Below are 25016 nucleotides of genomic sequence, written 5' to 3'. Positions count from 1 at the left end.
TAAGCATTGCGCAGGGCCAGGCTGTGCTGTGGATCTTTGAGCAGCAGCGTGGCTCAGGTGTGAAGTGCTGAGGTTTCTGACTCGCATCACTGCGCTGTCACTTTACTGGCGTGGCTTTTTTCCCCTACTGGGCGTGGCTGTTTCCTATAGCAGCAAATGATGCAGCTTTGCTGGTCCACCCTTTTGGTGGACTTTGATGCAATGCAGCGCACCAGCACTGTTAAACTGATGCAAGTGTCTTATCAGCAGGCCAGTGGGCGATGGCCTGGACACTCCCTGGTTGAAAGCCTGGACCTCTATGGAGATACAGGAGAATAGTGATACAGCAAATGTTTTCTTGCAGAAGAAAACCCTTGATATATTACTACACCTGGCATGAATCCATGTGGGACATACAGAGAGTCAATGTTTGTTCTGAATAAGGGTTCTAGTGAGACATTTTGAATAAAAATAAATGCTGAAATCTTAGAATCTAAGGAAAGAGAAACAGGAGACTGAACCTGCATGTTTTTACATATATTTGCTGATGTTATCATACCCTAAGATATATTATCTGAGTGCCCACATATAGCAGTAATACTCCTTAAACCCTCAGTAGGCAGATTTTCTCGGTATCCTGACAATCTTTGTAAACTGACGATCCATTGCACTAGAAGTATAGTTTGTATAGTTTCAGAGGTTACTTTAACGAAGTTTCTGAATTTTGTGTCTCTTTGGGCCACAGGTGTTCATCCAGAATGGTATGTACTCATAGCATCAGACTTCCTAGTGCCTGAGAGAGACCAGAAATATCCCTGTTTCCAAAGCAGTCCTTGTTTCCCCTTTCCATTGCTTTTCCCTAGTGACTGATTCCTTCTGTTTAGGGTCCTATTGTAGCCTTACTTTCCCTCTCTATTACCTCATACGTGGCCATCATAAATTAGTAAATTAGGACCAAGAAAACCTTTCTATATACAGTCGAAATCAAACTGGTCCGAACAAAGAAAGCGAGTAGTGCCCGCAGTTGCTCCCGTGACAACAAACTACCCCACAGCAGTGTCCTGGCAGCAGGGGGGAGCTGGAAGAAGCAGAAAGACCTCAGGGCCAGCCGGCAGTGAAAGAACGATTGTTCCCCACGTTTTACACCGAGCTAACGAAGACCGCACAACCACTCAGGCGGAACGAGGGCGGGGCGCCCTCACGGCCTGGCCTCGCCCCGGGCGAGCCGCGCAAGCGCCGCCGCCCCGCCCCGCCGAGGCCCCGCCCCCCGCGGAGCCCGCGCGCCGCTGTCACTCAGCGGCCGTTCCTCAATGCCGCGGCTCTGCCCCGCCTCCCGGGGCCGCGCGCACGCGCAGTGGCGGGGCAGGGGCCGGGGGGAATTTGACCGTAAACATCCTGCGGTTTGAACGGCGCGTTCGCGCGCAGGAAGGACCGCGGCCGCCATCTTGTTTGCTTGAGCGAGCGGCTCGGCTCCGCTCGGCTCTACTTCGGCTTCGCTCGGCTCGGCCCGGCTCGGCTTCGGTTCAGCTTCGGTTCGGTTCGGCGCCGCTCGGCTCGGGCTCGGCCCGGCCGGCTCGGCTCGGCTCGGCAGGAGCAGAGAGCGGTCCCAGGGCCCGGAGCAGGGTAAGGAGTGGCTCCGGCCGCCGCGGTTGCTGCCGCCGCCGAAGGGGCCCGGCGGGGCCCAGCCGCAGCGCGGCTCTCGGGGGGCAGCCGTCATGCTCGGGCTTGGAGCCGGCTCTTCGGCCGAGCCCTCCCAGCGGGGAGGGCCCGCCTGGTGCGCCGCGACACCTGGGGCTCCCCGGGAAGGGCCGGGCCGCCCCGGGACCCTGCGCGGGGCCGGGTGTCCGGGGCGATGTGAGGCGAGGCCGGGCGCAGCGGGGCCCTGAGCGCGGCCTGGCGGCGGCACGGGCAGGCCCCGAGGGCAGCGCGGAGGGGGAGCTGAGAGGGGCGCGCTCTGCGCACCTGGAGCGGGCACGGGCGCGGGTCCGCAGGGACCTTCCCGGGGGAGCCGGGGGGAGGCCCGGGGGCCGCCGCCGAGGACGAATTCCTGTTGATCCCTGGCTGGGCTTCTCTGAACGGACAGCCAGGCTGCTGCGGTCTGGCGAGAGGGACAGGAGCAAAGTTTCATTTGCCAGTCTTGTGTATTTAAGTGCAATTTTCCTTCTGCCATGGATGCAGGGTACTGCATGTTCTTGCAGCCTCTCTAGTGGCAGTGAACTGCCTTCTGGACACTGGCTGTTCAGCTGCGAGTAAAAGGGCCCTTTAAAAATGCCGGCCTTTTAATGGACCAAGATCCTGCTCTTATGGACACGGTTAGAAATGTTGCTATCCTTTTTAAGATTCCTCTGATCTTGATTAGAAACGCTTCTGTTAAATATAAAACCGGGCGTTGTGCTTTTATCAATAACAAAGGAAACTTGGGGTCACTGTGACTTATTGGCATCTTTCATTGAAAATGGCTTTTCTTTAAATTCAGACACATAAAGAAATTGTAAATTTGGCGAAGTTACCATTTAGGCCCACATTGTGCAAATGCGGGCAATAAGCACGCTTTCTTTAATCTCTTACTCATTAAAACTTGTATTATCAAAACTGAGGGACATCAGAGCATTATTAGAGTCAGGCTTCTGTTTTATTTTATGAAGGTTCATTTGTGAAAATTTGGGAAAGCAAAGCCCATTCATCTAAAGTTTTAATTACAGAGGAAGTAGGTGGGATGGGGGTAATAAAGGAGGAGCAAAAAGTTAGTGAGACCTACAATAAACTTAAATTACCACACAAATTAGTCATGTCTTGCTTCTACCATAGGATTTCCCACAGAAATGAGAGTATTTGCTTTAGTTACCACATCAGTTTAAATGTAGTAATTTCTTAAATGTAAAATGTTAAAAAGTTTTTTATATTTGGGCTCTTTGTATGAACAGTGCAGAGAAATAACAGCTGCAAAAGATGGAGTAACATAAGGAATTCTGTTCAACTTACCTTTAAAGAGTGTGTTAGTACATGGTTTTTGCAAGTTTCTTAGTTTCACTTGGATCTGGAATTGTACAAAAACGGTTGGGATAATGGAGACAGGGCCTTAAATTGAAAAGATTTCTTTCCTACTGCTTGAGCATTCTGAATGTAGGGGCAAGGGCAGGATACCTGGTGAGGGTTAGGTATGAATGTGGAATTGAGAGAGGAGGGCAGCAGTGTTCATAGGGTTCAGTAATTTCCAGCTCTCTATGGTACTTGTGAGTGATCTGCCCCTTTTGAATTAATAACCTTAGTGGGGCACTGGTTCTATCTGATTATGTAGGTGTGTAGTGTATTGTAATTGGAGAACAGTGAATGCAGTTCCTGTAACGGAGTGGTGTGGTTTGAGTAATTTATAGACCTGGTAGTGCAGCCTCAGCCATAGAATTTCTGACAAATTGTTGATGCAGGAAACAAGACCTGGAGCCAGATGGAAAATGCTGGATGTATTTATCAAAGGTTTGTCAAGTCGAACTAGTTTTATGTTTTTCAATAATTGATTTTGTGGACATAAGAAATTAAGGTGACTTGAAACTGAGCCTTAGTAAAGCTGCAGGTGCCACAAAGAAATATATTAAAACTCAGGTAAGTGTGGATTAACCAGACAATTATAAAAGTGATTGAAGGAAGGAGATCAGATAAAGTAGTGGTGCAAAGAGACCTGGAGCTGTAAGGTGATGTTAGTGGAGTTTGTAATTAATTTTTTTTTCAGTGGCACCAGGTGCTCAACGTGGTACCAAAACCTGCCAGGGAGGCAGCGTTAGTGAGTGCCCACACATGGGAAGTTTAGTGATGTAAGAAGGACTGGAGAGTGAAAGGTTGTGGGTTAAAGTTGAAGAATGCAAAGTACGGTTGCAGGGTCAGGATAGTTGTTCTGAACTTCTGGATTCTGGTAGGGGCAGCTCAGACCTATGCAGGTGCACAAGGTGGTCTCAGCCTTCCCCAGATCACCCAGGGCTGCCTGGGCTTAGCAAAGCAGAAACGGCATAGATGAAATTGTGCAGGTGGAGGGAAACCAGCAAAGTAGAGAAATTGAAGGATAGCATAAGGACAAATAAAATGACTGGCTGATTTCTTAAACTGTAGTGTGGAGTTTGTCTATTTATCTGTGTGTGGTTTTGGACTAGCTTTACAAGGAGCAAAAGTAGGTGACAGTAAAAAAAAATAGAAGACTGAACTTTAGTTATGGACTGGTGTGTGTGCACATAACCTAACCTAGGGAGAGCAGCTGACAAGTGGGTTTAATGAGCTGGAGTGAATCACAGTCAAATCAAGATATGCTCAATATTCTCCCTGTAGTCAACTCTTTGTTCATTCAACTCTTAGCCATTCTAATCTGAAGAAGGATTTTAAGACAAAATATATGTGGGTTGAGGGTTAAGATGAAGCTCATAGTTACCATCTACCAAATTTTTTTACTGCTGGTTTGGAAGGAGCAAGTACCAAAGTCTCAGATGGGAGAATGAAACGGGCACATTCTAGATCAGACCCTGTGTATGACCAGTATTACATTAGTTCTGCTTTACATTTCACTTTGTGGATAGAAGTAGAGCATTTTTTTCACTTCTATAGGAAGAAAAATATATTTTAAATTAATTGTGCAATTGTTGACCAAGTTAGGCAGAGAAAACCTGAGGACTGTTGAGGCACACTGAAGCAAATTCAAAGTTAATGACAATAAAGTTTCAGGTATTTTTAAAAGTTGATTTGACAAGGTCAGGATTTGGTCATACCTGGCCTTGTGTGAGTATGTATTCTTTTTTCCTTAGAGGAATGCAAGCAAGACAGAAAAATGCTGAAGTTCTTAGACCAAGTTTTATGGTCTTGTTTCATATCCAATCAATTTCAAAAATAGACAGTTATGTTTTACCTTAGAAACTTTTGAAGAGCCATCATCTACCCTTTTTCTTTTGTGGATTCTTAGGAGTTTTTCAGCCAATGACATATTCTGTGTGTCTGCTTGAGCACTCTGCCACTCGTAGAAGCTCTTGGTTCCTTTAGCATTCATCCCAGTCTCAATTTATGCCAGAAAATCTATTTCTTCTTTTATGCCACTGCATCAACATACTGTGCTATGAATTAAAGATCAGACAAAAAGTCTGAAATGCAGAAAAGGGAGTATCTGAAAAGAAAGAAAAAAAATCTGTGGAAAGCAGGAGCAGCCTTTGGGACCCACTTTGAAGAGCTGAGGTGCTGAACAGCTGAACTGTAAAGGTGGGCTTTATACAGTTGCTGTAACCTAGGTGTTGCCATGCAGAGCATCTGATGGAATTTGGAAGTGACAGGAACTCATGTGACAAGAAATTACTGCTTTAGGTAATAGAATCGTTATTTGTTAATAACAATTCAGATTGAAACACACTTAAAAACCATCTGTAGTCTGATTGTCACTGTTTCCCTTCACATATTTCAGTATGGCAAGGCTTCAGTGATGGATGAAGAGAAGCAGAATTAAAGTGATAGATAAATTGTTTTTATCCAAGTTGTCCAAATAGTGAATTTCACATTTAACAGGAAACTTAAGTATGTATGTTTTCAGTTAACTGTATGTTTGAAGTTTTGTGAAACCCATGTTATCTGTTTTAATAATTGTGCCAAACTCCACTAATCAAAGTACGTTCTTTTGCAACTGTTGTTGAATGCTTTCAATGGACTAGTGGTTTTGTTTACTCTATGTTTGTATTTTCCCCTACTTCTCATGTTCAGGGGTAATTACACGCTTGCTGTTGCATGGTTCTGGTAGCAACTCAAGATACCAGAATGCTAGGCTGCAAAGTTACGTCTTTGCATATACAGAAATACTGAGGCCTTCAAAAATACACAAGGATTGAATTGTCTGCTGGCCTTAAGACAGTGTGAGAGAAAAAAAAGTAGAATACCTTCCTTTAGCTAATGTTTATCCAAAATTTGTTTCATTGTGCTTCCTGGGTAAATGTGCTCATTCCATCTTTGTGCGGTGCTATCCTTAGCCCTCACACCATCTCAACAAATGAAAATAGCATTTTAACTTCTTGTCAATTTGCAGCTTCATTATGACTAAAAGCTATTAACTTCACTCCTAAGAGTAGTTCTAATTCTGTATACTGAGTAATTTGAGTTTAAGCTGAACATGGCCTTTATTTCGTTTAAATCCTCTCCACTGTTTGGTTATGGATGGAATTGGTGGCCAGTCTGGGATTAAGAGAGTAGCTTGTTAATCAGTTCTGTTATGCCACTCTCAAAATGGAAAAAAAAATTCTTGGTCTTGACTTTGAGATGGGCGGTTTTTTATTTGTTATCCAGATGTCTAGAGGTTGGCTTTATTTCCACTGTTAGTAATGTCAGAGCTTCTCTTGCCCCTGTACTTAAACTTCTAGCAGTGACAATTGTGACTTGCTGTGCTTCCTCTGGCAGTTTTTCTGTAGGTGTAGAGGAGTTAAAAAATGAAATGCACTTTTTGTGCCTTTCCTGTTCTTCTATTTTGATTCATATTCCTGGGTTATAGAAACCACTGGAAAAACACTGTGGGGATTCTTCTACTTTTTTAAAGCAAACTTTTTTTATCCCTCTGCTGGTAGTTAACTGAATCATATGTTTACCTCATGCGTGGAACTGGCATGTTTAGATCATAAAACATCTTGCTGTTCACATTCGCCATGGTTTGATGTGTTGGCATCTTATCAGCCATAACAAAGTAGTTACTAGATAAATAGATAAATGTCTTTGTTTTTTCTGGTGAGGGAGAAGGAAAATGGAATCTTAAGGAAGTTTGGAATTATGCAGTGTGTTTTCTCACCACTTTTATCAATACTTGATTAAAAAATATGAAATGGAGAATGAATTATAGTGAAGTCCAAAAAGATTTAGAGCTGTATATTTTATAAAAGTGACTCTTTTGCTGGAGCAATGTGCAGTATATGCTGGTATAGTAGAGTAGTAGCTACTGAATTAGAAGTAGAAAGAAATGGAAGTCATAAAAGAGTACTGTGGAATGAAAACTGAGACATGCTTCTTTGCATTAGGAGAGTTTGGTATTACCTTAAAGGTAAAAAGATTAACGATTATTTTCTCTTGAGGGATAGTAAACATTGCTAAGTTGGGTATGTGGCTGTTAGTGGATGTTATTTCTGCTTTATAATTCTTCTGTAATTAATACATATAGATGCTATTACTTGGACATAATTTGTAAGTGTTGGCTTCTTAAACATAAAACAAACATTAAACAAATAGTCTGACCTCAGTGGTTGAAAATCAAACGTGCACTTCTCATGATAAGGGGGATGTTTACAAGGATGTCCTCATAAAATAAAAGATGTGGAAAGAAATATTTGCCTTTCTCTTTACAGGTTTGCACTTTGTTTTAGACATCTGGGACCATGTTCTATGCCCACTTTGTCCTGAGCAAACGTGGGCCGCTGGCCAAAATCTGGCTGGCGGCCCACTGGGATAAGAAGCTGACCAAAGCCCATGTTTTTGAATGTAATCTGGAGAGCAGCGTGGAGAGCATAATTTCCCCAAAGGTATCTATTTTACACTAATGTCATGTTACCTTGTAGTGAAAAGAACTTGAGTGTACTGGTGGTAATTACTATTTGGATCACTGAAGCAAATAAAGTTCTTAATGTTGCTATTTTAAAGGGTAGAAAGGTCTGTTTAGATGTGAAATACTCTATAGTGAAACGGGAGGAAATTTTAAGTAGCTTGTTGTTTTTACTTGTTTTTTGTTCCCCTCTACTACTCATGACAATGAAATTGTTCATCTTAGAACTGATGGTACAGTTGTGACTTTTGTCACGTAATAGATGTCAATGCCTTATAAAAAAGGCAACTACTTGAAAACAAAAGAAAACTTTTTATTATTTTTTATTTTGGTTGATACAAATGTTAACAATTTTTGTAACACTACACTACCTTTTAGAAGCGTAAGCCAAAAGTGTGATTGTACAATCGCAGAGATGCTTACTCTTCTAGAATAGTGATTTGCTTCATTATCACTTTCGGAGGGATTTAGGAAGAAGATAATATTCATAGACTCACTAGTGAGCTGGAGCATTCTTTTAGAGAAAGAAGAAACTAATAGACACTTCTTTGTGTATTTAACTTTGTGTAACAGTTCATTAGCTGAAATACTAAAATGACACTGGAGGAAATAAAAATTTTGATTTCTTACAGGTTTGTATGGTAATTCCTGTGTAGCTTACACTTTCTGTGAGACAATTACTCCATGTACCATTCAACACAAATTTATTATTCTTTCGGCCTAAAATACTCAGTCCTGTGAATTAATTTTTTTTCGGTTTTATGTTCCCACAGTAGATACTTCATTACATAATAAAGCAGTGAGATTGAAGAGGAAAGGAACTTAAAATTGTTTTAGTGTGGCAGTGCTTGTTTATGGGCACTCCACATCTTCCACTGTTTCTGTCTGATTCTCTTTTTAACTGCAGGACAGAAGATGGAGAGGTAGCTAACAGTTTTTAACCAGATTTTACTTAACTAAATCACTATTTATGGCTATCCAACTTTTTGTATTTTTCACTTTTTCCACAACTGAGGTAGCAAAGGTGGTAGAAAAGAAGATGTGGTAAAAATAGGCTTTGTCACTTATTTTTTAACTAGACAGAGCAGTGTTTGGGAATTTCTGGAGTGAGCTGCTATTAATTTAGTGATATTTGACACGTCATCCATAAATAATATAATAGAACATAGAATATAATTGAACTGTAGACTTTGAATTCTTTGTTTCTTCAGATTTCTGCTGATTTTTATACTTGTTTTGGATATTTGATTTTATTGAGAAAATTCATGTAAAGCTGACTGAGATGTCATTTAAGGGAAAAGTGAAGATACAGCTAATTCACTTGATTGTGCAATGTGTTTTTAGGTGAAGATGGCACTTCGAACCTCGGGACATCTTTTACTAGGCGTCGTTAGAATCTACCACAGGAAAGCAAAATATCTTCTTGCAGACTGTAATGAGGCTTTCATTAAGATTAAGATGGCTTTTCGTCCAGGTATCTGTCTTTATCTAAGCGCTCTCTGAAATGTTACATTGATAAATGTATTAAGAAGGCATACAATTGTGCCTTCCTATGTCTGTATAATTGCATAAAGGTATTGGTTATAGGAAAAGTAATTATTGCGGCTGGCTGGCTGGCTGAATTGTCTGCTGAAAAACATCTTTTAACTGAATTCTGAACAAAAACTTCTCCTATTGATGTTGATTCAGTAAAATCCCACTTAGGATTTTGGCTGTTGCTGGTGTATGATGTTAAATGGAAATACACTTAATGGTTTTTACCTTCTGTCTGAAAAAGGCCTGTGCCCTTCTGCATAGAAGCACAGAAGGGGACTGGTTTCCGTCAAGGGTGAGGATTTTTTTGCTATGAGTTACAAAAGAAACATGAAAGTAAGCTTTTTTTTTACCATTTTCGTATTTTAGTTTCTGAAAATAATGTGAACTGTAATGTATGCATCAAAGATAGTTTTCCATTTTTATGTTTGCAACATAATTTTACCCTCTATAGTTGCTTACTTAAATATTTTCCGTGAAGATGAGGTGCCATATTAATATCTGAAATTACTTTTCCATCCACGAGTCAAGTAATTATTCGGCTTTCCTTCTTTCATGTCTTTAAAGATAGTTTTCTTTAATTTTGGCCTGGGGAGCTTTTTCTCAGCTGAAGTGTTGCTGTGGCACTGATGCTGCTGGATGCTCACAGCTGCTAAATCATATTCTACCTTTTTAAGTTAGTGAGTGCAATAGATTTAAAAGTTGAACTTGAGGGAGGGTTTTTGTTTTTTAAAAAGGCAACTCTTGAAAGCCAGTGCAGCAGTAACTTGTGAAAACCTAAGGTATGTAATGCCTTTATCTTCATTTCCTGGTCTACAGGTTGTGATTCAGGCATTGAATTCAAGTACTGGATTTTGTGTAGCTTTCAGTGTCCATTTATTGACTGTTGCTAATTTTTTGTTTACTACTGTGTTTAAGTTTCCTGTGATAAGACATAAATTTGTTTTAATATCACAAGGCAATCTGTTTTCCCACTTTTCCCTCTCCTAACAGAGTGCATGTTGAAGGTGAAGTGCCTTAAAATCAAGATTTACAAAAAGTGGCATGCTGGCCAGACAGGAGCTGAGGCACTGGTCTTTATTTTCAGTTTATCAGCTTTGTGCCTTAAACATTGAGTCTTTCTGATCTGAGAATCATTTATATGTTTAATTTTAAGCAGCAGACAGGTTAAAATATTGAATAGTCCTGAAAGGATGGACTGGATTTCTTCATTCCTAGTCAAGTACCGTGTACTGTAGAGTAAGCTACAGACTCATGCTTGTTTCTGGTCTCTGTGGATAGTGGTTCTTTGATTATTCATTGCAGAGGGGAGCACAGTGAGCAGAATGTTTCTGAAGTATCTGTATCTCAGAATTGCCTGTGTTGTATGTGTGGGTCAGAAGGCAGAGCACAGAGCTTAAATCTTCTGCACGTTACAGAAGGAATTGAACCTGCATTTCCCATGCACTTTCAAGTGCCCTGACCTTTTAAGACTTTGAATAAAAGAAAGGGACCAACTACTGGCACTGGTTTTGTGATGCCCAATCTGATATTCATGCTCTGAGAATGCCTGCTGAATAAGAGTAAGCATCTCTGGAGAATAAGAAAAGGTATGTGTGTGGTTTTGGTAATACAGCTCTTTTATGTGCCCAAGCCTATGAGTTAATGAGCCCCAAGTGCAATCAGTACTGTTCCAGGACTTCTGGAGCTGATGGAACTGAATAAAGGACCAGTAGCAAAGTAGTCACACTGTGCTGCCACTGTAATGTAGAACCCTGCAGCTCATACCGTGTATCATGATAAAATTATTTTGGAGCAGGTACCTGTAGTGTTGTGAAACATGCCATGCCTGTGTTGGCTGCACAGCTCTGCATATTACTACACAAACATTCCTGATTGATTTCAGGCTTCCGAGATTATACTGACAGTGCAAGGACTTGAGGATATTTGTTTTGAATTTAGTTTGAATTTCACTTACTAGCATTATCTAAGGATTTTTTGTAGGTGTCTCAGCATCAGTTCAGTTTAAATTTAAAGACAATAAGCTCATGCAGAGAGAAAATGCCAACGGCATGGTGATAAATGCTGTCTTTGTAAAGAATGGGAACTCATGTCTGGGTGTTCTTCTTTGCAGGAGTTGTTGATTTGCCTGAGGAAAACAGAGAGGCTGCTTACAATGCTATTACCTTACCTGAGGAGTTTCACGATTTTGACCAACCACTTCCTGATCTAGAGTAAGCTTGGGGTTTTCTTCATTTCCATGAAAATAATTGGTTTTAGTTGAGGAGAACCTGGTTTTAAACAGCTAACTCATTGCTGAATGTAAAAAAAAAACTCTGTGGGTAACTTCTATTCTTAGGTCTTTTAATATACTGATAAGGAAGTGTGCAGCCATCTTTGTGTTGATTTTAAGTTCATAGTAGCTTTTGAAAAACTCAGATACCTATTACAACTTTCTTTTTCTTCTATGCAAGGCACCCTCCATCACATATATCCTTAGGTTAGACAAGATTAGTTTTATGGGAATGCTGTTGACCTTTTGAAGTGGCACTTCTTAATTCTTAAAACTTCTTAATGCTTATGGGTACTCGTACATATAACAAGTATACAACCTGAATAGTTCTTGATCTTTAAAAATCTGATGTTTTGGTTTTTTTTTTGAGTTATTCATAAGGGAGTTTTTAGAATACAGCTTACTCAGTGTTCAATTTAGTTTAAATTCAAATTAGAACATATACTAACTTGAAACTGCATACAATTTCTGTGTATTTATAAGAAATGTACCTTAATACACCACAAAGGGTGTTAATTGGTAGTGGTGCGAAATACAGTGTTTGATAAACTACATTAACAGCTTCTGAAGTTGAAGGGGCAGAAGGTTTTTCTTAATGGTTAATTTGGCCTTTGAAATTAGTAATCCCAACACAGCAAGGAATAAGATTACTGATACATTTCCCAGAAGCTAATGCAAGTTGGATGGTAGGTTTGCAGCATTAGTGGTCTCACTGTTTTAAGTAATAGTTTCTACTCAGTGTTCACCTTTATTTTTTTCAATAATTGACTTGAATGTAAAATTGCTTTTTACTGAATAATGTCATGTTTATTTTAGCAGGCTTTATCTGTTCTTCGTTTTTTAGTGAGATTTTTAATAATTGCCTTCTGTTTGTTTAAGTGATATTGATGTGGCTCAGCAGTTCAGTTTGAACCAGAGTAGAGTGGAAGAAATTACAATGAGAGAAGAAGTAGGCAACATCAGTATCCTCCAGGATAATGACTTTGGTAAAGATCTTATGTGTTATTATATGTTACTAGCTAATTTCAGTTATTATAAGATACGGTTTTGCAATTACTATGGAATGCACAATAAGCACTAAACAAATTAGATCAAACATGCTGTGGTTCTGTATGTTTCATTTTTAGTTTGTTCATGTCAGTTTTTCTAGAAAGTCTGTCCTCTAATGCTCATCGAGCTTCTAGCTACCTAGAATAGGCAGAAAGAAAAACTGAAGAATATTCAGTCAAATTAATCATTGAGGTAGTGTGACAATTATAATTTTCAAAACGTGGTGTGAATATGAAGTGAGCTGTTGCTTTAATCATAAGCATGCTCTCAGAAACCATTGGGAGATTTCTAAATCAGTCACTGGTGATGAGTTTGCTACCGCCTAAAGACGGTTTTATTTGAATGTCTGGTTCCCAACGTACAGTATTGTAATCTCTAATTCAGTAACTGTTTTGAAGGAATAATCTAGAAATGGTGTTGACTGGATATTGGTTTCTTCCCTTTACTTGAAGCCCAGTTTTGAGGCATAAGGCACAACATCTTTGAATTCCATTGAATTCTTTAGTTTCTGTGCAGATAAAGTTTAGTAGGATCTTGTTAATATAAATTCAAATAAATACAATAAAATGCTTTGAAAAGGAGATAGTTATTTTTATAATTGTTCAAACAGTATTTTTGCTATGGTATTGCTGGACACAATGCCTTATATCTTGTCCTTAACTCTGCAAATAGGATAAATTGAATGAAAGTTTGGTCTTACATATATGCCTTTGCTGATCAGATAGGTAGGTCTCTTGCATCTTGGTTTTTTAGCACTTACAGTGCAGTTGTATTCTCTCAGGTGACTTTGGGATGGATGATCGTGAGATGATGAGAGAAGGTAGTGCATTTGAGGATGACATGCTGGTGAGCACTAGTGCTTCAAATCTCCTACTGGAACCTGAACAGAGCACCAGTCACCTCAATGAGAAATCTAATCACTTGGAATATGAAGACCAATACAAAGATGATAATTTTGGAGAAGGAAATGATGGTGGAATATTGGGTAAGTTTAAGAAATTTGTTTTTCTTCTATCCTACCTCCTGCCTTAATTAATTAGTTCTTGGGTAGATAAGGGGAAGTTGTTTCCTTTGTTCCCAAGATCCCTGTCAAAGTTATGCCTTGTACAGTAGAATTCTGGTTTGTGAGTACTACAGCAGTATAGATGACTCACAGCATATTAAGTGTTGGCATATTTAAAACAAAGTTCTAAAAAATTAGATGTAAGATGCAAATATGTGGCAGGTATATTGTAATAAAGGTTATCTGTAAGCTCAGAAATGGAGCTGAAATGCCCCTTGAAAGAGCACTGCTACTTTTTTCTATGTCAGCATTGAAAGTACTGGTTTCTAACTTTTGCACTATCTTCATCTGTGTTGTAATAATCTTGTCTGTACTTCTTTGTAAATTTGTCTATACTTATTTCATTAATTTGTGGATGCAAAACTGATTCTTTCATATGATTGCTTCAGATGATAAACTTCTCAGTAATAATGATGGTGGCATTTTTGATGACCCACCTGCACTCTCAGAAAGTGGAGTAATGATGCCAGAGCAGCCTCCCCACGATGATATGGATGATGATGATAATGTATCAAGTGAGTATGATCTGGGACCAGATCTAGAATTACTTTCGGCTCATGTAGTTTGGATTCTAATTCCTTTAAAACATACTAAGCTCACAAGTATGAGATGTGGTAAAGCACCTGAAGGTGTGGAGGAGGGGATGGGAGGGCTCAGCCTGTTGATGTCCTGACCTAGTGCAAGGTTCTTGTTGTGTTTGGCAGTGGGAGGCCCTGACAGCCCGGACTCGGTGGATCCGGTGGAGCCGCTACCAACCATGACTGACCAGACCACGCTTGTTCCCAATGAAGAGGAAGCTTTTGCTCTGGAGCCTATTGACATCACTGGTGAGTGAGCTACTGGGGAGTATTTTACACAATTAGTCAGAGACCACCTTAGCTTGATGGAGTGGAAATGAATGTCTAGAACTGCTGCTGACTCTGTTTCTCACCTGGGAGATCAAATGCTGAATTCCTTTTATTCTAATAGTAGCCCTCCAGTTCTTTCCAGAGAGGTAGCTTACATGAATGGTGTCAGAGAACACTGGTTTGTAGCAGTCAGTGCATGTAACAGCACGAAACTGTAGCTTTAGATAAACATGCTAAGTTAAAATGCTCTGAGTTGGAACGGAGCTCAGCATGTCTTTAACTGTAACACGGTTTCTGTAGTGCAGCTCAGTTCTTCATAGGCTGTGTTTGAAGGGCAGGAGTGACTGTTTACACTGAGAACGAGTGCTGTTCTAGTGATTTGTGGCTTTAATGAACTGCTGATTTCAGGAGGTGCACCTTTGCATTTGAACTTCTACTAAGTAGGGATTTTCCTCGTCTTTTTCTTTAATGCAAGAAACTTGCTTATTTTAACTGATACTATATTTGGGTCATTATACACTGACCTCTGCTTTAATTAAATATTAATATCTGGAAAGAAAGTAGCTTGTCCTGTGCCTTTAGACTAAGCTCCAGGTCCTGATTCCCTGCTTGCAGTGGGAGACTCTGGCACTGCCCTCTCGTGGCAGGCTGGCAGCAGGGGACCAGCTCATCTGCTGGATCAAGCAAAGACAGTATTTGACAGAGCTTCAGGGTGTGCAGCAGAGTACTAGGCTGTGAGCACAGTTAAGTTATCCTAGAAGAGGGTCAAAAGTTTACAGTTAAAAAAACCACCCACATTAACTCTACCAAAGCTCAGGTAGGGTTTAGAGGAAAATGTAGTTGTGGTATTTTAAATCTGTGATTAGAGTTGTAGAATGGCTGGGATTGGAAAGAATCATGAAGATCTAGTTCCAACTCTGTTGCCATGATCAGCGACACGTTCCACTATCCCAGGCTGCTCAGAGCTCCATCCAGCCTGGCCTTGAACACTTACAGGGATGGGGCACTCCCAGTTTCTCTGAGCAACCTGTTGCAGTGCTTCGGCACACTCTTGGCAGCCGTCCCCCTTACCTGGTATCCCATGTCTTTGTACAAGTCTCCTCCAGCTTCCTTGCAGGCTCCCTTCAGGTATTGGAAAGCCACAATTAGGTCACCCCAAAGCTCCATTTTCTCCAGGCTGAACAAAACCACATTTCTCAGGCTTTCCTCATAAGAGAGGTGGTCCATCCTCTTTTCCACTTGGTGGCCAGTGTTTGCACCAGCCTAACAAGCAAGCCATGGGGGAGAGAGGCACGTGCAGCTGAGGACATTGAGGCTTAGGTAGATTGAAATTCACAGAAGATTTTGTAGGTTATGGGACAGCATTCATAGTATTTGATGTTTCATACTGCACGTACCTTTTAATCCTTCACCCAGAGCTGCTGTTGCCTTAGATTCTTGCCTTAGTTTTATAGGTGGGCAGGTAAGACTTATAGAAAACTTGCAGGATTCTTTTACAGTGTGGTACCTGTTTGAGCTAACCTTCATTGCTTGCTAAAAATCTCAACAGTCAAGGAAACCAAAGCAAAGAGGAAGAGAAAGCTGATTGTGGACAGTGTGAAAGAGCTGGACAGCAAGACTATTCGAGCCCAATTAAGTGACTACTCTGATATTGTCACTACTTTGGATTTGGCACCTCCTACCAAGAAATTGATGATGTGGAAAGAAACTGGTGGAGTTGAAAAGCTTTTCTCTCTGCCTGCACAACCTTTGTGGAATAACAGGCTATTGAAGGTAATGTTTTTGTGCAAGTTCATTTTTAAATGGATTATATTCAGGATTATGCCTCATGTATAGCAAACATCAGTGTATAAATAGTGATATAGTGATGACCTTATTCATAATTGGAAGAAAAACGTATTAAAAGAAGCAAGGTAAATATTTTAAACATAGCTGTTGTCAGTTACAAAAGTAAATTATTTTTTAGAAGTTAATACTGTTGGAGAGGAGTTGAAAAACTGAGAAAGATAGCCCATGATTACTTGATCCAAGAATGACATTAAAGGACACTGAGAACTGAAATAGTGAATAATGTAACCTTTTCTCTATAGCTCTTTACTCGCTGTCTTACACCTCTGGTACCAGAAGACCTGAGAAAGAGGAGGAAGGGTGGAGAAGCTGACAATCTTGATGAGTTCCTTAAAGACTTCGAAAACCCAGAGGTTCCGAGAGAGGAGCAGCAACAGCAGCAGCAGCAACGAGAAGTCATTGGTTCGTGTCTTGTTAAAGATGCTCTGCTTTCCCTCAGAGTATATTTTTCTTTTTTATCTGCGTTTTGCTTTAAATCATCAAAGATTATGTATGAAGCAGTGAGCTTTGTAATGATTGTTTAGCTTGATGTACAAGCTTTGACATAAAATAGCTTTTTTTTCCTAGAAATAGGGGACGCTTAGGAATTGTTTGAACCAGTGGATTAAAAGTGCAGGCTGTTGAGAGTGCTCAGTTCTAAAATAATAGCAGATTGGGTTTTGGTACAGTTTCTAATTACATTCTTAAGTATCTAAAAGAAGATTTGTTGTGGAATATAGATGAACCTATTGTGGAAGAACCAAGCCGTTTACAAGAGTCAATGATGGAAGGCAGCAGAACCAACCTGGATGAATCGGTTATGCCACCCCCACCAGCTCAGACCGGTGTTAAACGCAAACTGCAGCAAGTAGAACCAGAGCCAGTGTTACCTGTGAGTAAGCTTTTACTGTTCTTTTATGGGGAATGAGAAGTGGGCAGTGTCTTTGAGTAGGAAATGACACAGATTTGAGGCCCTAACTTTCTGTGGTCCTTTGAGATTCACTATAGTAGTATCAGACATTTGTAACTGGGTAGTTGTTCTGGTGCCTTTGTTAGGTGAAAAGCTTGCTGAAACATTTAAAATGCTGGTAAGATAAAGAAATTATACTATTTCCTCCAGTAAAAGTCTTCAACAAGTCTGTTGTATTGCTTATCAAGTTCTGCTTGGTATGCATATATGAACAGCTTCCATGAAGTAAGGATTGTGTTAGCTGCATGAACGTCTTAAAAGACAGCCCTAGTGTTCCAGGCTTAAGGATTCAAAGAAAAACTTTGATTGTGTGGAGAGATTTCCTAGTTGAGTTGCGTAGACTTGGACATTAGCTGTGATGCAGGGTGAAAGGAAACTGTTTGTGAAGGGGAGAGAAAGGAAATGGGCAAAATGAAAGGTGTATTTTTCTGAATGCTTGAATGGTGAGAACAGTCCTGGTTTATGCTGTCTCACATTTGTGCATTTTCTTTTAACCTCGCTTTTAATATTCCTTGACTAACAGGTTGTTCACTGTAGAATAGAACTGTTAGATGTTACATGATCTTATTAAGCAGCAGGGTGGCAGCTGCTGCTCCTCTTGGCCATGTCACAGGGTGAAATTGGCATCGACTGTGCTAAGTCAGTGTAATTGGGGGTGTTGGGAATTCTGTGATCATCTTAGAGGCCAGGTCAGGCCTCTAGTAACACATACAACTTGTAGTGATACCTGCTGTGTGGCTACATCAGAAGTTGCTTAGCCATTTTAGGGTATGTGTAGAAACAGTTTCAGATGCCAGGGTAACTTTACAGGCAAGCACTTAATTGTTTATAGATTCAGGGGGAGAGTACCATATATTTTAATAAAATTGTCTACATAAATCCTATTAAATTGCTTTTCTGTATTTTCCTCTTGACATAAATCTTTTCTGAGAATATACTTCAGCACCAAAGTAATTAATATGTTTTCAGAAACTTTGCAGATACCAGTGTTTTAATTCTTTCATGTTTGTATTGATGAGAACAGCATTTTGATATTTTGTAGATGACTAGTTCCAGTGAGTTAAAGTGTGTTCATGTAGCATTGCACCTGGTGATGTGGGATTTTAAATTTGTATGTGCTGATCCAAGGAATGAAATCAGTAGTTTGGATGGTGGCATAAGTGAAGTTACTGGAAAGCCTTTTTATTTTACAGTGGTATCATAATTTCTGGTTTGAGTAGAATATAAAGGATTGAAAATACACATATGGACAGCAAAACAAAATTGCTTTTTAGTTTTCAGAAATAAAAAAATTCTGATAAACGGCTAAGATTAGATATTTGGATTTTATTAAACTGGTCTGTAGCACCATCATTCTGTTGTAGAAGAACTGACAAAATGATACTGTTTGTTTAACTGTATTGTGTGCTCTTAAAGCATCCACCATCACAACAGCTGGAAATACCACCTGTAGAAATGCCTCCAGAAGAGCCCCAAAACATCTGCCAGCTAATACCAGAGCTAGAACTTCTGCCAGAAAAAGAGAAGGAGAAGGAAAAGGAGAAAGAGGAGGAGGAGGAGGAAGAAGTAAGAACTCTGTGTAGAATCAGTTTGTGTGTTTTCCAGAAGTGGATGAATGTTTGACTGTGGATCCAGTAAAAGAGATAAGAAATAACTTTGTCTGTCCTTATTAATAGCCCTTGGAAATAGAATTCTTAAATTATTTCATGACCATTTAATAATATTTATATTATTAAATTTTATGAATTACATTCTGTTTTGAATTAGTGTTCTCCTGTTCTCACCCATGGCTGGATTAAACCACTTTATATGTTTGTTTACTATGCCTTAGATAAGAACTTTTGATCTTAATGGTATAGTTAATTTTAAATAGGTTGTGCTACTTAATGAAAGTAGCTTTTTGCAAGAAAACCAGCCATATCCTCAAATATGATAAGTTATCTCCTAGCTACAATATTTAATATCCTGTGGTAACAAGCAGAACAAACTTCATGGATGTCTTATTTTACACCTGCTTCCAGGAAGAAGACGGCACAGGGGGTGATCAGGATCAGGAAGAAAGAAGATGGAACAAGAGGACTCAACAAATGCTCCATGGCCTTCAGGTGCACATGATCATTTGCTTTCTCTTAAAATAGCTTTTGAGTGTGTCCAGTGATGCTTTTGAGCTGAGTTGAAAGAACTTTCTTTGCAGTCAATATTACAGCCTAATATACCAGTTATCTTAGAGGGGAAGAATGCATGTAGTTGATGAAATCTATATCAAATAATTGCATTAAAATGAAATCTCTACATTTATAATTGTCACTTATTGTTCAGAGAACATTTGAATTAAAATTTTTCACTTAAATATTTTTCTACCTTTAAGTCCACACTTGATGTGCAATTAAGATTCCCAGAAATACAAATTTTGAAATCATTGACTGTATTTTTAATGAAACCATAGCACCCCTGACTTTGTGCTATGTGTCTTTAGGCAAACTCCCATAAGGATCTAGGGGTGACACTGTTGTACAGGATGTTTACTTCCTGGCTAGGCTAATTTGAAAACTTGCATGCCACGAGAAGCTGAATCTTTTTAACGTTGTGGAAATAGGACTTTGGCTGATTTCTAGCATGTAGCTTCAGTCTGTACTGACATATATCTGTCTGTAGGATGGATCCTTGCTTGCTGAAACTAAAGAGGTTTTTCTGATAGGATGACTGAACACCACAATGTTCACCCTGAACTGAAGTGCAAACTGTTCCTTTGCTTATCGGTCTCCTTGCTTGTCTTCCACATATTCTTAGACTACCTTTGCCTTTCAGTCTGGTTTGTAGCTCTTTTGTTCAGTTAAACATTTGGCAGCTCGTGAGATTTGGCTGTCACTGAATGCCACATCCCAAATGGTCACACATCCCCCTCTTCTCTGGCCCAGCTATAAATCCATGGTGCCGTATGGCATGGATTATTTTTTTGGCCAGTTGGGGTCAACTGTCCTGGCTGTGTCCCCTCCTGACTCCTTGTGCACCTCCAACCTACTTGATGCAAAACATAGCATTATATGAGCTGTTGTGAAGAAAATTAACTCTGTCCCAGACCAAATCAGTACAACTGGTTAAAAAATAGTTTAAAAATAACTTCCAAAGTTTACAGATGTTAAGTTGGTAGTGTTGTGTAATATTTTCCTCTCTGAATGTTTTATCACAGTTTCTGAAGAGTTTTAGAATTCTCTTTGGCCAAAACTAGCTTTTTTCAATTCTTTGTTCCATGTGCCCAAAAGCGCATCACACTGGATGGCTGAAACATTTAATCTGCAATGAGATTTGGAGTTCAGATCTGATTAATATAAACTAATTTGGTTTGGCCAGCCAAATATCTTTTCATCTAGTTGAATTTCATTCCAGGGCAGACAGTTCGGCTTTAAATTGAACACTTCAGTTGTTGTCCTGGCCAGCAAAATGTATTATCATGTATTATCATGATTTTTTTTTTAACATATATTCTTGCCAAGACTTTGAGAAAATGTAAGTGACTTTGGGTACTTAGTTTAAGACAGAGAAGTTTTAGAACTACACAGGCATTCACCTTGGGAATATTATGCATCTTGTAAAGAATGTTAGCCCTTGAAATTTTACTTTATTATTTTTGGAATTATATTTATTTTGAGAAACAAAACTTGATTTTTAAAGTTTTATACCTATTAAGAAAAAATTGTCCTATAGTCAAAAAAGACTGGTTAGCTATTGCTGCAGAAATAAAATCTTGTGCTATACAACAATGTTTCTGGAATACATTCAGCAGATTCAAGAATGATTTTTTTTTTTTTTTTTTTTTTTTTCCCCCACACATCTCTGGGTAACCTCTAGGTTTCATTTAGCTAAGATCCATAAAGAAATTTTCATGTACATGTTGTCATGTTCCCATCCTTCTGAATCCCTCGGTGTCCTGGGGTTCACAATAAACAGAATTGTGCCAAGAGACATTGTTGTTTCTGTGTAGTTCTCTGTTTAACTTGTGGTATCAATGTTGTGTTTTTCAGAGAGCTCTTGCTAAGACTGGAGCAGAATCTATCAGTTTGCTTGAGCTGTGCAGAAATACGAATAGAAAACAAGCAGCTGCAAAGTTCTACAGTTTCCTGGTACTGAAAAAGCAGCAAGCCATAGAGCTGACACAGGAGGAGCCCTACAGTGACATCATTGCCACCCCTGGTCCCCGGTTCCACATTATCTGAATGGTTCCCTAGAGCAGAGCTAGCGCTCGTCTCACCACTGCGTGCGAGTATTGCCCCGTCCATAGGGCCCACAAGACCATTGCAGAAAATTTAGGTTTTATTGTCTGTATAAAGTCCTTGGTTTTCTTTTGGGGTTATTTTGGGGTTTGTATTTTAACTTTACCACTCAAATTTTTAGTGAAACTGCTGGCTGGGTTGGGTGACTTGAGTTCCAGCTGCAGAAACCAGACATCTCAAGCGCCCAGATAAAGATTGTTTTAGCAGCTCAGAGCAGATGTGTGCAATATTGGTGCATGTGATGTTGAGTATCAATGAAAATGTCTTACAATAATTTGACTAGTTGATTCAATAGAGATATTTTTAACCTGTACAAGTAAATCTGAATGGCCAACCATTTGTCTGATTAAAAACTTTGCCAAACTCATCTGAAATGTTTGGTCTGCTTCTCATAGTAGTAGTTTTTTCTCCCCTTCTCTAGATCTTTGTGCATACCGTGGGTCTCTTAAAGCTGCCAGTATGAAAGGTAGTGCCTGATATGTCAGCTTGCTGTGTCACTGCATTTTTGCAGTCAGATTTTTGTAGCCCTTGATGCTAAGGGGAAATGAGTGTCTGTGAAAAGCACTTCCTCTACATGATACATGAAAGGACAGAACATGTGAAGCGTTTTAGACAAAACATTCCTTTTCACTTATCACCTTATGGTCCACTACTGATAATGGCTAATTACTGTTAATAAGTGACAAATGAAAACTAGTAATTTCATTTAACCATTTAAGAAATAATGCTTTAGGTTTGTTAGAGCTGTATATAAACTCCAGACTTTTTAAAACAGACTTCTAGATTGTAAATTATGTGATTTTTTTATTAAGCAGGCATCCGACAGTAAGAATAAGAAAAATTGCTAAATTCAGATACCACCTGTACCAAAAGGGCAACAAACTTTGAATATAGAGTACAGATGGGCACAATTCCACTTAATTGTGTAGTGTATTAATGGGTCTTTGGATATATTTATGGTTTTAGTGTCAATTTTTTCTGATAATGTTCACTCCCATGTTCAAAACGTTTTATCAGTTTTGTGAAAGAAGTCCGGTTTGATTTTATTTCTGAAGAATGAAGCTTTACTGTTAGACCAGGTAGCACCAGAAAGTATGTGAATATGTTGATTATGGAGACCTGTCTTAACTTTTTTTAGGGCAAGATTATTCACACTGAAGGTTCTGGTTTTAATGTTGGCACTTTTGTGAAATAATTTTGGGACTCTGAAATTTCAGTGTATACTCAACTGTAAAATTATATGAATGTTTAAAAAACTCTGAGACTACATGATGACCATGTTTTAATAATCCTTGAAAAAGTTAATTGTATAAAGTTACTGCAGCTTTATTTTCAACATGATGTGCCTGTAAAACCATAATTTTCCCCTTTGTAAAAAGAGACATTGTAGATAACTTGAATGTTTAATTATAGAAAAGGTCATTAGTTTCTTGTTACACATTTTTAGTCTGTTTTTGTTGCTTTTCGAGGTTAATATTCTTGAAAATAGTTGATGCTGTTATGTATAACTTTTCTAATAAAAGTTGTGTTACAAGCTGTTATGTATTAGCTCTGTATCTTGTTTGAATACCTCCCATTTCTGTGAGACTGAGCACTAAGAGATTGGTTATTTTGGTATTAGGTATGGAAAGATGTAGCTCTTTAAAAGATGAAACTTGAATATGTAAATGTATTTCTTGCCATTAGGAAGGAAGTGTTACTCTACTGGCTGTATTGTGCTTTTGTTCAGGGATTCTATGCTAGAATGTGTGTGTGGAAAATTAGGGGAGACAGTTTATAAAATGTGATTCATCTACATGCCTGTCCCTTCTGAATGCCAGAACATAACCCAGCTTGTATTCTCTTAGCTCTGCTGTTCCCTTGCTTCTGGAATTGCCTCTGCATGTATGTGAGTGCCTCTGAAGTTACACGTTCCTCCTGGTAGATCCAGACACTTGGATCCAAGCCTGTTGGTTACCTCTAGAGTTTATATATGGGGCAGTGAATTCTGACTGACATAAGCTGAGTGAGCTGACATAGTCTGGGCTCCACACACAAGGGACTCTGCTGCTTTTGAGTGACCTGTGGAAGCAGCTGGGGCCATCCTGTGTGTGCTGTAATTCCTGTGGGATGCGGGCTGGCCTGTGCTGAGCCAGCCCAAGCATGTGTGTGCAGGTGCAGCGTTGGAAAAGTGACTTTCATTCCTTTGGTTTGAGCTCTGTGAGAGAGAAGTGTGGGAATTTGGGCACTCAGACTAGGATGAAAGCTCATCTGGCTTTCCTTCTAGCAATAATCTAGTACAGTTTTATCACCAGTTTGGCTCTTTGTTGCACCACTGTGATCAACACTCGTGACAAGTTGATTTTGCTCAAACCTATGCCTGGTGACACTAATCTGGGACACAGAATGCAAGCTCTGCTTTACCAGGTACAGGATTTGTTACTAGTTCAAGTAGTACCAACAGGTTTGCATTTCTTGGAAAGGAGGCTTTGTCGTAATGCACTGATCAGCTGTTGAATGAGGTCTAACGAATGGTGATGGAGCATTGGTGTTCTTATATAGCTCCTGTATGTACAAAAAGCGTCTTTCTCTTCTCTGTTATGGACACAGATGATGAGATGGAAAAGGGCTCTCTGTTGCACAGCATTCATTGTTTTCCCTATGACTGCTGTTGTTTGTTTTCTTTAAAGTGCTTCAATATCTTAGTAAATAAGTACAGCATCTGCATTTTATTATAGTTCCTCCTCAAACAAATGTTGAAATTGTTTTAAAGAAATTAACCATAAGCATTCATTTAGTGTTTACTAGATAGAAAGATATTTTTGTCGCAGCTCAGTGAGTAACATCTCTTTTCAGAAAGCTATCTTGGGAGGGATTTAGATTTGATCGAGAGCATTACTGTAAAATGTGTTCTTCACTCTTCCCAGTCAGGCTGGAATGCCTCTAGTGCCTTTGGCTGTAGTGCTGCACTGCAGCAGTGAGGGGAAGGAACTGCTCTGAATACTTCTCTGTGCTCCATCTTCCCATTGGTGGCAGTTTTGTTCTGTCTGCAAAGCTTAGCTGCTCACAGTGGGGGTACTGTGCATGCCCTGCTTTCCAAATTACTCCTTGATGCGTAAAAAAGAACAGTTCAGGAATCTAATCTAAGGAAGTATTTCTTCGATGAGATTGAGTCATTGAATGAATTCCTGCCCCCTGTGTATGATCACCTTGAAGACACGCTGTTTTATTCCATCTGGAGTGGAAGGGAAGAAGGCAGGTGATGTTATCTACAGCTGGAGGTTAAATAGTGCTCTTTTTCTGGGATGAGTATGAGTAAAGAATTCTTCCTAATTCACAAGATACTATTTAAACCAGCTTGTTAAGCAATGACCTGGCAGCTGTTGTGTGCAGCTTTGCTTCAGGGACTTTGTTGGAGGGTCAGGTTTATGGTGCTGAGGATGTTGATCTTTGCCCATCTTCTGTGGGCACGAAATTGCCTTTTGTGCTTGCATCTTTCCAGCTGACATCCTACACTGGCAAATCAAGGAAGTAAAATTTCCTAGAGTTATTTTTCATTCCTTATTGTTGTTCCACTGCTACACCCAAGTCTGTGTCATGGTACTTAATATTACTTTTTTGGGGGGAGTGGGGTTAAGGTAAATTTTTCTGTTTCTAAACTTCTTAAGTGTCCATAGATTGTACATCCTT

At 39.6% G+C, this 25016-nt stretch overlaps 1 protein-coding gene across 1 annotated transcript; it reads left to right on the top strand.

Moving 5' to 3' along the window:
* Positions 1 to 1250: 1250 nt before the first annotated feature.
* Positions 1251 to 22888, top strand: RAD21 (RAD21 cohesin complex component). Its single transcript, XM_014870095.2, has 14 exons — positions 1251 to 1602; positions 7320 to 7493; positions 8858 to 8987; positions 11160 to 11259; positions 12198 to 12304; positions 13150 to 13353; positions 13821 to 13946; positions 14136 to 14258; positions 15829 to 16052; positions 16370 to 16529; positions 16847 to 16998; positions 18493 to 18642; positions 19098 to 19181; positions 21099 to 22888. The coding sequence occupies exons 2-14, from the start codon at positions 7350 to 7352 to the stop codon at positions 21288 to 21290; spliced, it is 1896 nt and encodes a 631-aa protein (XP_014725581.1). The 5' UTR covers positions 1251 to 1602; positions 7320 to 7349; the 3' UTR covers positions 21291 to 22888.
* The last annotated feature ends 2128 nt before the right edge of the window (positions 22889 to 25016 follow it).

This window comes from Sturnus vulgaris, chromosome 1, assembly GCF_052056855.1.
Source record: "Sturnus vulgaris isolate bStuVul1 chromosome 1, bStuVul1.hap1, whole genome shotgun sequence".
NCBI classification, from domain to species: domain Eukaryota; kingdom Metazoa; phylum Chordata; class Aves; order Passeriformes; family Sturnidae; genus Sturnus; species Sturnus vulgaris.
Note: the sequence above shows the minus strand (reverse complement) of the source record. Positions and strands in the feature narration are given on the sequence as shown.

What these genes read in the sequence shown, in the direction of transcription:
- RAD21 (XM_014870095.2), top strand. Translation starts at nt 7,350, where the DNA reads ATGTTCTATGCCCACTTTGTCCTGAGCAAACGTGGGCCGCTGGCCAAA. An exon ending in TAAGATGGCTTTTCGTCCAG is followed by an intron (nt 8,988 to 11,159) that starts GTATCTGTCTTT and finishes TCTTCTTTGCAG; the next exon opens with GAGTTGTTGATTTGCCTGAG. An exon ending in AAATGATGGTGGAATATTGG is followed by an intron (nt 13,354 to 13,820) that starts GTAAGTTTAAGA and finishes TGATTGCTTCAG; the next exon opens with ATGATAAACTTCTCAGTAAT.